Source organism: Fusarium subglutinans (assembly GCF_013396075.1).
Source record: "Fusarium subglutinans strain NRRL 66333 chromosome Unknown NRRL66333_c0000062, whole genome shotgun sequence".
Lineage (NCBI taxonomy): Eukaryota > Fungi > Ascomycota > Sordariomycetes > Hypocreales > Nectriaceae > Fusarium > Fusarium subglutinans.
In genome coordinates, this window is record NW_023502125.1 from 143,735 (window position 1) to 155,572 (window position 11,838).

Below are 11,838 nucleotides of genomic sequence, written 5' to 3' on the forward strand. Positions count from 1 at the left end.
GAAGTGTAACGAATTGCTCCAGGAGATCACGCCGCTGTACCGGTAGTGGTCGAGTCAGCCAAGATCGCTCTGAAGAACGACAATCGCCATTATATCGCTCTTCAGGAAGATGAACTCGTGAAGAATGTCGAAAAAACGGCGATTCAGGCGGTTACTCCTACTCTTGGGTGAACAGCAGTGTCGTGTTGCGATGTACATAACCCCCGCGGGTCGTGACACTCAGGACAAAGTCTTCAAGATAGAGTTTGCTACGATACTTGGCATCGAGGATCAGATCGCCCATCTCAGTCTTGACGATCGGCAAGACGTCACTTCAATTGCCTTGATCGGGTTTAGGTATAATACAGTCCGCTCGATGTCGTCTAGAGCGATGTCAAAGAAGCTGGTCAAGAAGGCCTTGTTGGATTGGTGAGGAGGCAGTGCCGAGAATGACCTCTCCGTTAGAAGGCAAGGGTAAAGGGAGGTAATTCGGCGTCGGTGATGTCGCACCCGTGAGGTTTTCGTTGGAGGGTATTTCGAGATTGTTCTCGCGTGCCTTCTGAGTCGCAAGCCCAAATCATAAGCCTGCAGAAAAGGAGAGCGCTTGAGCTGGATTGCACTTGACAGCCAGCCCAATGGCGGTGTGCTTCATCAACTAGACTAGCCACATCCAACGGAAGGTGTGTGCACGTCTGAGAAGCTGAACCAACACAACAGTAGGCGATGGCGAGTCGGCGATGATCTCTTGCGGCGGGCTCGTGGTGCGGGTTCGGATCGAGAGCGATGGTAACAAAGGCTCTGTGATGATCGTTGTTAGCGAGTGGACACTCCTTGTCGAGCGACAACAAAATTCAGGGAGTTGTCTTACCAATGATGACAGGTGAAATGCTGTGGGAGGCTATCATTTTCCTCCTTTGAGCCCTCAGGGTGTGCCTTGTTCGACTCTGTTGACGTTGGAGCGGCATTTTAGCAGACGGAGAGAGGTTTGCAAAATGCTGAAGCGTGGGGATGTGCCATCAAGTATTGCTCTGCTTGTTGGTCCATTCGATTCGTAGAGGGGGAAAGGCGTGTTCGCTCGGTCTCGGGTTTCCTCGATCTGGCGCTCGCATTGTAGTCTCGTTCGTGTATTTCTGCAGTCTTCCAATGTCGACTCATGTCACAGACTGCTCAGTCCCCGCCTGAGATGTCGTCGTTAATCGTTCTTGGCTTGTTTTGGCTTCCAAACTTGCGGTCTTTGGCAAAATGAAAGGGCTCACTGATGAGCACCCTTCTTTTCCCGACCCACAGCCCCCTAAGGAGGCGGAGCCAGAGCCTTCTCCGAGAGGTGACGCACATAAGCAGAGCCCTACAGCGCCGTGGCCCGCAGCGGGGTTTGCAGAGAAGCCCGTCTGCTGCGAAGATCTGGGCCATGGAAGATGGAACAGCTGGCCGCGACTTCAAGGAACCCGACGGGTGATAGGCTTTCAAAACGTAACGACTCAACCGTGGTCAAAGCCGGCGAGAATGTTTTCGAGACATGACTGGGCCCCGGGCGGTGACTCTGCGCTGTTCATTCGTCAGTGATCACAAACCACGAGGCTTATCAGGATGGCCAACCTGAATGACGCTAGAGAGAATGCTATGAGGCGAAAAGTCGGGGTGTTCCCTTGCGCAGTATAGAGATCGTGGCGAAATTGAACAAGCCGGTGCAGGAGATGGTGTCCAACAACACAATGCCCCTCAGTTCTTGGGTATATGCAGCCTGTTCCAGCCCATGCCATATACGGCTGAGCCCAGCGATAAACTTGTAAAATTGACGCTGTTGGTGTTTCGCGTCTTGGTCGTTGTAGTGGCTCGCTGACCTGTGAAGAGCTTATCGAGCGCTTGGCGCTGGTCTGTAGTGCGGTACAATTGCGGGTGGACTGTAGAGGAACATTCGAGAGAGGAGGTCTTGAGGAAGTCGAAGAAGGCGCGTTCTGTTAAAAAAGGTTCGCTTGAAGTAATCTCAAAGATGTGAGGCTGGAGATGCAACATGGGCCAGAGGAGGACGGCCCAGAGGTGTCTGCTGCGCGTGTCGGAGGATGCATTTTAGGCTCAGGATGCTGAAGCGACAGGTTCTCCGTCCGCTTTTGAATATCACTCCATCTATACAACTAACCAACTGAGGTTATTTTTTCGTGTTCCTTATGACTGGCTGCGAGTGGTGCGCCCTTGACCTGCTCAGCGCCGGTAGCGGTGGCTTCGGGACAAGCTGTTTCGGCCTCTAGGCAAGGTTTCGCGTCGTGGGTGAAGCTCGGTACGATGTTGTCGCGTCAAGGAACGTGGGCTAGAGGAAATGACGAGCATAGCGTTGAAGTTTGATATGCGAGTAGTGTAAATAGTAAGGTAGAAGCGACGGATGTACGTTTGTGCTGCTCGCGGTCTCTGATTGAAAAGGAAGAGGTCGTTTGTTGATGATGAAGGAGGGGAGTTTGAAATGGTTGCCCGCTCTGGGCCACTTGGCCCCACTCCTTGGGTGATGTCGCTAGATTTTAGTGGAGGTGCCCTATAATGGAACCCACTGAAGCAAAGAAGCTGCACCTCGATGCTGAAATCATCGCATGCGTCTGATGAGCTTTCTCCGCCCCTACACATGAGGCGTGTATCAACGAGATTGTTTTTAACATACATTGACCTCCATACTCAGTCCTTAACATTGTTTTACCAACAGCTTTATTTCCCCCTCGGTACTTGCTGCACTTGTCAAGAACTGCTAACGTCGAAATGCTGCTTGACCAGCTCTCCATTTCAGCACAGGGGCATTCGTAGAGAGGTTACAAAGGGGCGAGGCTATGGGTATTGAGGAAAGCTTAACGACGCGCCTGAAACTACACATTTGCTCTTACAAACACTTCTTCATGATTCAGGTATGAGGTTCGTTCTATCAGGCGCCCACTTCTGCAACAGGGCCCCTCATCAGACCCTGGACTATTGCCTCTTTGGTCTCTCACATCTCTCTTCATTGGCTCTACGTCGTAGCGTTATCTTGACTTTACGTGTCTTGGTGTCGCGGAAGAGGATACGATTGGTCACGCTCGTAGTGCCATGTCAGGCAAAGGGTTAGCGTTCAGACTGGCTCCATCCGTAAAACATTGGCTGAGTTGCCGCGTGCCTTGTACATCCCAATCAGCCCAGTGGTTCGGCAGTAGCTCGTCCAGAAGTTTGTTCACCCCTTTGTACCAAATGATTACTATTACCATGGCGCGCTAAATGTATCGGAGCCGCTCAGTGAGTTACAGGCATATGTTGCGTAGCCGGGATGGAGCTGTCGAGTTTCCCAAAGCGACCTTTTTCCTGACGGAAGTCCGTGTCCATCTCACCATCCCAGGCAGGCTGCGTCTTCAAACAGGCCAATTCGCCATACGAAAGGGCTACGTTCACCCGGACAGCCTATACCTTCATAGAAGGAGAATGAGAAGGTTTCTTCAACGTCAGAGCCTCGTCCGGGTATCGCAGCACTTTCGGCGGTTTCTTCGGCGGTGGCCAGGTGCCTTCGTCAGCGGTTTGCGCGGCGATGGTCTCCTTTCTTGATCGCACAGTTCAGGGCATGAAGTATGTTCCTCGGGGGCGCATGAGAACAAGCCTCTCTTCTGGGGAAGGCAATCTCAGGTTCATTCGAAGGGTTTGTAGCGATACGGTTACGAAGATGGTCGCCTGCAGAGACGGGAGTCAATTTCGACGATAGGTTCAGGGGCGCCGAACTCGCCTCTTTCAACAAAGCCATTCACAATCAACAACACATCATCGGCTTTATAGTTGCTTCCAATACTAAAGCCAGCTGTTGCAAAGTGGGACAGGCGATAGGCAGAAACAGTGGAAGGCGAGGAAACATCTGCGGCGGCGGGAATATAGTTGGATTTATGGATCAAGTCTTCGGTGCTTTGGTCAAAATAGTCACAGAAGACTCCGAAGTTGTGTTTGGAGGTCATTGATGCGCTGTGTCAAGGTTCGATAGAAGAATTATAGACACTTGGGAGTAGAATGTGGCAGTTTCGGCGTCTCTGGGCGCATCGTGTGTTGTGGCAAAGACAAAACCTTGAAGTTTTCCTTTTGGTGATATCGAATGCCATGTCGGCGGCGTCGGTAATTGGCACAGTTGCAGCTGAAGTTTCGATCAAGCGGTTAAAGATGCAGAACCGGCGTTGTTCTCGACATCGAAAGAGACAAGGCGGAACCGGCTTCAAGGCAGAAAGCTTGACAAGACTTTCACTAACGGCAGTAGCGCTGTATGATGGGGCTGAGGGTCATGGCAAAACTGCAGAGCTATCGGAGATTTATACGTAGATGCGAGCTGCACGCGTAATCGAGATGCAGAAAGCTGACAAGCCAGCAGCTGGTCCACAGGAAGAGGGGGGCTTAGTGAAACAGAAGAGAGATAATTAGTTTATTGATGTCGAGATCTGTGCTGAGCCAAGTACAAGCTGTCTTTGAGCAACAAACCACGGCTCACGATCATGTCCTGTGCGCAACGAAAAGACTTAGTTTATTTGCGAGAGCAAAGTTACCACCTGTAGAAGAATAAAGGCCACGGCTGCCAGTGGAGCGAGCGCAGATACCAGAAATTTAATGATACGAGAGATCAAAGAAGACGAAAGTCACATGTCTTGTGACTCTCATTGTAAACCCAGCTGGTTGCCAAGTCATTATCTGTTGAATCGGCGATCATCTACGTATTGTGGCCTTTCAAGCATCGTCGCCAGGTTGTGATGGATCCGGGTACAAGAAGTGTTCATTCGAGCTGGTCAATGAGTTATATAAGTGCAGCCAGAGCTGTTTCGCTTGGTTGGATGGTTGAGGAGCCGGATATGTTAATGTGTTGTGACTGCAGGCTTAAGCTTCTGGTGATGTCGACCTCATTTTCTCAGTATCACATCCCTTTATCTTGGATCGCCTAATATTTCCCGCAATGTAGACTCACGGGAAAAGACCTATCTGGTACCTCTTGATGTTACTTTGTTGGCTTATGGTATTGGTTACTATGAGATGTTGATACTCAGTTGAAGACATATCAGGGCCACTTCAACTCTACGTATTACTATTGCCACTTGTAGCTGGTTGAAACATTGCCGATATTCCTGGGCAAGTGTATCGTTAAGACAGGCGTGTGCAGCAGCGTGGGTGGCAGAGAAGAATGTATTGGGCGTGTCGCTAACAGGCAGGGCGATCGTGACCGACTGCGCCGGCAGTTCGCGTTGTAGTAACTGGCCCCAGTTCGGGAGCGGTCGAGTAGACTTTGCACGGGTCCCCCATTTCTTAGATGCTCTGTTGACACAGGAGCTGGTGCCGTTTCAGGCACTCGAAGAGCAAAGGGTTGAGCGCCATGCTGTTCTTGGTGATGATGGGAATGAGAACAGCGGAGGGTGTGCTACTTTGGGAGGTGTTGATGATATCGGGGGAGGTATTGGCTGCTGGCGACATGATAAATGGTCGCTGGTGGTAAATCACAACACGGCATACCCCAAAGCCCTCCCCCTCCCCCCGTCAAGTCAATCGCAAATTTCCCTTGAATTGAGGCGGTGTTTACAAGGAATCAGTATAATATGGGAAATCCTTGCTGGCTCACGAACTCCCGCAGAGTCAGGTTCCGCGTGCCAGTAAGGTTGCTGAAGTCCTCTATCATCATGGTGACAGGCTCCGTGGGCTATTTTGGGTGGTAGGGTTCTCAGGCCAGGCTGAAGGACCGTTTGCTATCAATATCATGAAGTTCGTCACAAAGGCACATCAGCTGGGGCGCCTCTCCGATGCTGCTATAGAGGAGCAAACCATCTCCTTCCGTCGTCTTGGGCAAGAGTGGGAGTGTCGCAAGGTACCGCCGCAATCAAGATCAGCCACCTTTGGTCTTGGGAAGAGCCTGATACCCTGCTAGCGCACTGAGTACCCTTTTGTAAAGTCACCGATAAGGCCGTTGAAAGACTCCCGGTGACGTTTCCTTGCGACACTGGGTGTCTGGTCAGCAGATAATCCAGGGACGCAGCCTGCCCAGCAACTGGTTGCAGATGTAGAGTGCGAATATGTGTGTATCACTATGCGCCGCCGCGCGTGTGGGCGGGTGAGAGGTGCCAGCAGGGCAGAGAGGAGTGTAGGACATCAGTCCGCATGTGGCTTGCTGGTAGACTCGACGGGAGCTCGTCAGTCGATATCCAGAAAAGCTCAGTGCTGGGAATGGTCGTCAAGTATGTATCCTAAACCTCTAGCACCTTATCCACCGCATAAAGCAGGCCAAGAGAGCCTCTCGCGATAGGCTACCGACACCTAAGCAGCTGTCAACATCGTATACAGGCTGTCAACAGCTTCGATATCTATGGCTGACTATTGGGCATTCCAGGTTGATGTAGTTCCTGTTCATAGGGGAGTCCACTAGCCTCCCTTGACCATAACTCCAACTGCCACAGAGGGCCTGCACTCCGGATATTGGACTTCAGTGGCATTAACCCTGACCAAGGACATATCCCTCTTCTTCCTTGAGCCGTCTAGCTTCTGGCAGCAGGCCAAGTGGCCTGGTTGGAAGAAGTTGGGGTGTATTGGTGACGATGTGTTGGTATACCCAGGTGCCGTCACATAGGTCGCCAGCCATGAATCCTTGGCTTCCTCAGTCGTCGTCTCGGTGGATGAGCATGTATGTCTCGTCGGGTAATTCGGGGATCTTGGTCACGCCATCTTGGCCTCGTGTGGCTGGTGTGCCGCGGATGGTGACACCGGTCGATTGGTACTGAAGCACGACCTGGACCGGGACGATCTCAATAACTTAGCTGCCCCAGGGATATGGCGATACCTGAGGGAACGAGCCTGCCTGGGTGGCGACGCAGAACAGTCGGATCGATGTTGGGACTAGCTGACGACAGTCGACAAGGCCAGTGTAGGAAGCCAGGCCAGTGATATAGGCAACCATGAGATCGATAACATCCTGGCCATTGTCGACTGTGCAAGAGCATAGATGTCAAGCAAGTCCAACAGATCGCTCTGTCAAAAGCACGATGTCAATTGGCAGGGCAAACGGCGCTCGTGTTGAGCAGGAGGGTTGGCGGCGTGTATTGCTGAAGTCGGACGGGCTTCAGAGGGGCCAATGTGCATTGCGAGGACGAGAGATGCGCTGCGAATGTAGGCGTTTGCTGGAGATTGGATTCAGGTCACAAAATCTCTGCGCAGTGTGCACGAATCTGATGGCCCTCCGTGTTGAAGCCTAGACAGGGTGTTCCACTCATCCGTCACAATCCTGCTTCTTGTCACTATTATCGAGGGATCAGGAGCGGTCTCTAGATGCTCGTTGCGGCGCGCACTCGGTCGTGGGGAGGGTTTGTCGGAGGATTGTTGTTGAGCGAAGGTCGTCGTCAGGAACGGTTCCTTGGGCGCTTCTATTGCTGTCAAGCGATGCAAAAGTGGTGTTTCACATAACCGTATTTAGCGGAATGTTCGGCTAAGAGCGGGAGTTGCGCTGCTATCATGCGTGGCCTTGTTCTCGTACACTCTTCCTCCAATGCTGATCGTCAAGCACAGGTTCGTTATCTACTGAGGGTTTCTTGGGAGCGAAATTTCTCTTTGAGAAAGAAGACGGTTAGACTTCGGCACGAAAGCGATTGCGCTCTGCTGCTGCACCCTGCATGAGGATCAATTAGTGGATCCGTCTGGTGTCAAGCAAAAGAAGTTGGAGCTCTGACGAGATCTCGCATACCCTATAGTCGGCTGAGTATATGAGAATTTTCGACGGGAAGTCTTGGACTCTGATCAGGTTAAAATTAATCTTGCAGTTACTCAAACGTATCAATGTCCCAAATGAAAACGTTCGCCTTGATAAAACTTCGAACTAATTGGCAATGTGCAGCTCTTCGGCAAACACTCGAAAACCCGCGAACGGTCTCCCCACACGTGAATGGGGCTGTTATTAACTGCCTCCAGTAATCTCAACGCTGGATTGTACACCCCCACCAATCGGATTGTGAACCCCCGTTACTCTCACTAAAATACACTAACTAACAGCAACAGGATATATTCCATATCTAACCCAAAGCCCTAGCCCTAACCCTAACTCTAAGCTGACCCTATCTTGCGGCCTTTAGCCTATAACGAACCCTAACTAACTAACCCAATCTGGCTTAAAATAGCCTATATTTGCTAGGGCTATAGCTAGTTTTACTATTAGAGGGTACCTTTGACTGGGTTTTGTGGGACTTGTGGCTGTGGCTGACTTGTGGCTGTGGCTGACTTGTGGCTGACTTGTGGCTAGTTAGGGTGGGTTTTTTTCTTATGCCCTGATTGGAGGAAATCTTCCTAATTAGGCTTAGCTGGGGGTTCACAATCCGATTGATGGGGGTGTACAATCCAGCGTTGCAGTGATCTAGGGTACGCCACCCCACACAATCTGATCTAACCCAATTAGGCAATTTTGTCCCTTACACCATCTTCCCTATCTCTCAGCTCCCCCATTCTTCATACACCAACGCATACATAATAGTCTGCCCACAAGCTTGTGCACTTCGATCCAATGGCAGGATTCCAATTCAAGAGATTTGCCATAGTAATCTTGTAGGACTTCTGAATAGAGTCACAAGTCATGGTCTTCTTGACAAGATGAAACTTCTTGCAGTTCTTAACCATACCTGCCTGTATAGGCGAGGGGGTACCACTGGATTTAGCAGGCTTTGTTGGCGTAGGTGGCTTCCAGCCGACGACACTGACACAGACATTATATCCAACAAGGAGAGATCTGCAATCTGTACCAACGGAGGGGTTCCACTTATAAAAGGTAGACAAGGGGAGGTTATAATATGTCTCGATTGACTTGCAGGTGGTCGTTGCTTTTACCGTGTGGAACTTGTTACAGTTGTTGACCATCTTATCTTGGATAGGAGTGGGCGTAGGGATACCGTTACCCTTCGTAGTCTGGGTAGGAGTAGGTGGCTTCCAGCCGACGACACTGACGCAGACATGGTAGCCAGCTATTAGAGATCGACAGTCGGTACCAACCGAGGGATTCCATTTGTAGAAATCTGAAAGGGGGAGATGGTAATAGTCTTCAATGGACTTACAACTCGTCGTTGTCTTGACTAAGTGGAATTTGTTGCAGTTCTTTGCGATGCCTTTTTGAAGTGGTGAAGGAATTTCGACCCCATTCGTAGCTGTGGCTTTCGTAGTCGTGGGCTTTGTTGGAGCAGGACTGTGGCCGATGACGGAAATACATGCGTAAGAGTCGGCCCATAGCCCAGAACAATTAGGCCCAACCTTACTGTTCCAAGTAGTAAACTGAGATAGTGTGATGCCATGTTTTGAGGCGATAGCAGCACAGCCATCACCTTGCTTTACGAGGTAGAAGTCATCACAGTTGCTGACCATGCCGGGTTGAATGTTGGCTGGTGTCTCGATTCCTGTATATGACAGTTAATAAAATCTATGAGCTGTCTGTGTGGGTGAATAACTCGTACCATTTGCTGCTTTAGTTGGTGAGGGTTCGGGTTTCTTTGTGGTCTTGGGCTTGGGCTCCGGCTTCGAACTTGGCCCAGGCTCAGGCTCAGGTTCGAAAGCAGCCTCAACACAGTAAGACTTTCCAATAGTCAGTCCCTTGCAGCCATCAGAAACAGATGGATTCTGTTGGTACATAAATCAGCCGATGTTCATCAGGTCAGGAGTCGAGGATGAGGCTTACCCAGCGACGGAACTGCTTGATTGTGATGAAGTTATCCCCGAGAAGACTATCGCAGGATAGATCCTGATCGTAGTCAAGCCACCAGGTACAGTACTGTGTGGTGTCTTTGTCATACGCGTTCTTTGGCTTGCCATCACGGGGGCGAAGTACAGCGCCCGAAGTCAGCTGGCTGCCGCCAATAAGGCAAGCTACAACGAAAGGGAGAACTATCATGGCGAATCAATCTGTAAAGAACAAGTGGGAGATGATCGGTATTCTGATCTGGTTCGAAGGAATTGTGTTGGTGATATATACACGTTTTGTCTGGTCAGGTTTCACTACCGTGTTTTGTCAAAGTCAGTTGATTGTGACTCATGTAAAGAAACTGGAAGATACGATGCCCCTGATCCAAAACTGTATGAAGTTCCTTTGGAGATCCTAGACCCAACAGTTCCATGTAGCACGACCCAGAGAAACCTTTTCAAAATGACCTACCTAGCTTGGAACCGTTCTACGGAGAAAGCCAAGCTATTGCAGGCCGCCATAATATACCTTGATGGTGATACAAATTCATGCATTCCTCTTACTCGCGTCGCGGTTGAAGACATGGAATACACGACTGGGGACTACCAACACATTGCTGGACATAGCGCTACCATGGCCCGATGTTATTTCATGGTGGTCTGAGAGATACGGCGGGTCGCCCAAGCGTTTGTCTTCCATTACTCAACTATCAAGTCGATGAGAGGTGGACACACCCACGAAGTCTGCCCTAGATGCTTTCTAATAAGTGGTGCTATGCAACGTAACGTATCCTAGAGGTGGATCAAAGTTGTTTTGTGGCATTGTTAAGCCATCTATGGTGTTGTGCAGAACCAACAGCCAGTGACATTATAAGTGGATCATAAGTGGATTTCAGCTGAACATGATCAGAAGCCAAGCTGGCTGGTATGCTTATTAAGGGTGCCGAGGCTCAATTACCGAGCGGCTAATACTGCAGGCAGGGAATCCCTGACTTACATACATATTCCACGTGCTAGCACATGCTTATTTTTACACTTTTTTCTTAGCTTACTTTAAGAAGTAAAAAGTTATAATATTTATTACTAATAAGAAGTTATGTAATGTAATGTAATTCTATTGCTATGCTGCTAATTTAAGCGCATCTCGCACCACGAGATTTGCTTTCTGACCTCCTAGAAGTTATTAGTTATTAATTTAGTAGTTAAATTTCTTTCTTTTAATCACCTTGCTATACTATGTCTTAAAGATTTAATGCTTACAGAGCAGCCTTTGCCACAGTCCTTGCTCTGGCAAAGACAGCAAAGACACGGAAGAAGTGAAGTGTATAGGTCCAAATTGAAGCCCCCAAAAACTCTCAAGATCCTCCAGATATGTTCTCTTCCCATGTATCTACAACAGTGTGTTGGCAGCCGTTGCAGCCAGTCCAGTTCCTGCAACCACCCACATACCAACATCGTCGCGCTTGCCAGCAATACCATTCCTGTTCTCCGTAGCAGCAGTAGCTGTTGCACCAGGAGCAGTGCCAGCGGCCTTCGGGCCAGCAGTCGCGGTCGCTTTCAGCGTGGTCTTGGGTTTGCCCGTCGCATGTGCCGCGGCATGACAGCCAGCAAATGCAATCGTGTCGTTCAGCCAAACAGCGCCGTAGGGGAGTGAAGTCATGGCACTGAACCAACCGTTGGGGCAGTATTCTGCATATTCCACTGCTTCAGAGCTGTGCTCGGCCCACCAAGATGAGGCAAGGCTTCCATAGGACGAATACGCCGTCAGAAGACTTGAAGGGGCCGACTTGGAAAAAGCACACCAGTCAGATTGAGGAGGGAACGCGCAAACAGACATCCCCATGGCATCAGTAAGGGTGGATTTGCAACCCTTTTGAATTGCATCGCCATGGTCCAAGATGGCGTCGAGCAATGCTCCAGTGGGCTTTGGGACGTCAAAGAACGACTCAAATGTATGAGTAGCGCATTGCCATGGGTCGCTGGTGATGGTACCTTTGGTAGTAGGCAAAATAGTGTCAAAGATTGAAGCCGCAGCGACGCTGACTTGCAGAACAAAAGCAGTTGTTACCTTCATGACTGAGTAACGTTCTATGCCAAAAGAATAGGATGATTAAGATAAAAACAATAGAATGATAAAAATTTGCAGAAAGTGTGAATTAAAGACATAAGATATCATATCAAGGGGCAGTTGAGAAACAAGCC

The 11,838-nt window shown here is 49.9% G+C and overlaps 5 protein-coding genes across 5 annotated transcripts; all 5 read right to left on the minus strand.

The window, feature by feature from the left end:
* Positions 1-1,698: 1,698 nt before the first annotated feature.
* FSUBG_6149 (uncharacterized protein) lies at positions 1,699-2,304 on the minus strand (the record flags this gene model as incomplete). The annotated part of the gene is made up of 3 exons (XM_036684318.1): positions 1,699-1,934; positions 2,117-2,221; positions 2,280-2,304. 3 exons carry the CDS (start codon positions 2,302-2,304, stop codon positions 1,699-1,701), a joined length of 366 nt encoding a protein of 121 aa, XP_036538349.1.
* Positions 2,305-3,387: 1,083 nt separating this feature from the next.
* Positions 3,388-3,926, minus strand: FSUBG_6150 (uncharacterized protein; the record flags this gene model as incomplete). The annotated part of the gene is made up of 2 exons (XM_036684320.1): positions 3,388-3,523; positions 3,640-3,926. The coding sequence occupies 2 exons, from the start codon at positions 3,924-3,926 to the stop codon at positions 3,388-3,390; spliced, it is 423 nt and encodes a 140-aa protein (XP_036538350.1).
* A 2,660-nt stretch (positions 3,927-6,586) lies between these two features.
* On the minus strand, positions 6,587-7,068 carry FSUBG_6151 (uncharacterized protein; the record flags this gene model as incomplete). The annotated part of the gene is made up of 3 exons (XM_036684321.1): positions 6,587-6,718; positions 6,770-6,915; positions 6,993-7,068. The coding sequence occupies 3 exons, from the start codon at positions 7,066-7,068 to the stop codon at positions 6,587-6,589; spliced, it is 354 nt and encodes a 117-aa protein (XP_036538351.1).
* Positions 7,069-8,421: 1,353 nt separating this feature from the next.
* Positions 8,422-9,847, minus strand: FSUBG_6152 (uncharacterized protein; the record flags this gene model as incomplete). Its single annotated transcript, XM_036684322.1, has 3 exons — positions 8,422-9,356; positions 9,414-9,576; positions 9,635-9,847. 3 exons carry the CDS (start codon positions 9,845-9,847, stop codon positions 8,422-8,424), a joined length of 1,311 nt encoding a protein of 436 aa, XP_036538352.1.
* A 1,179-nt stretch (positions 9,848-11,026) lies between these two features.
* Positions 11,027-11,710, minus strand: FSUBG_6153 (uncharacterized protein; the record flags this gene model as incomplete). Its single annotated transcript, XM_036684323.1, has 1 exon — positions 11,027-11,710. One exon carries the CDS (start codon positions 11,708-11,710, stop codon positions 11,027-11,029), a length of 684 nt encoding a protein of 227 aa, XP_036538353.1.
* Positions 11,711-11,838: the final 128 nt, after the last annotated feature.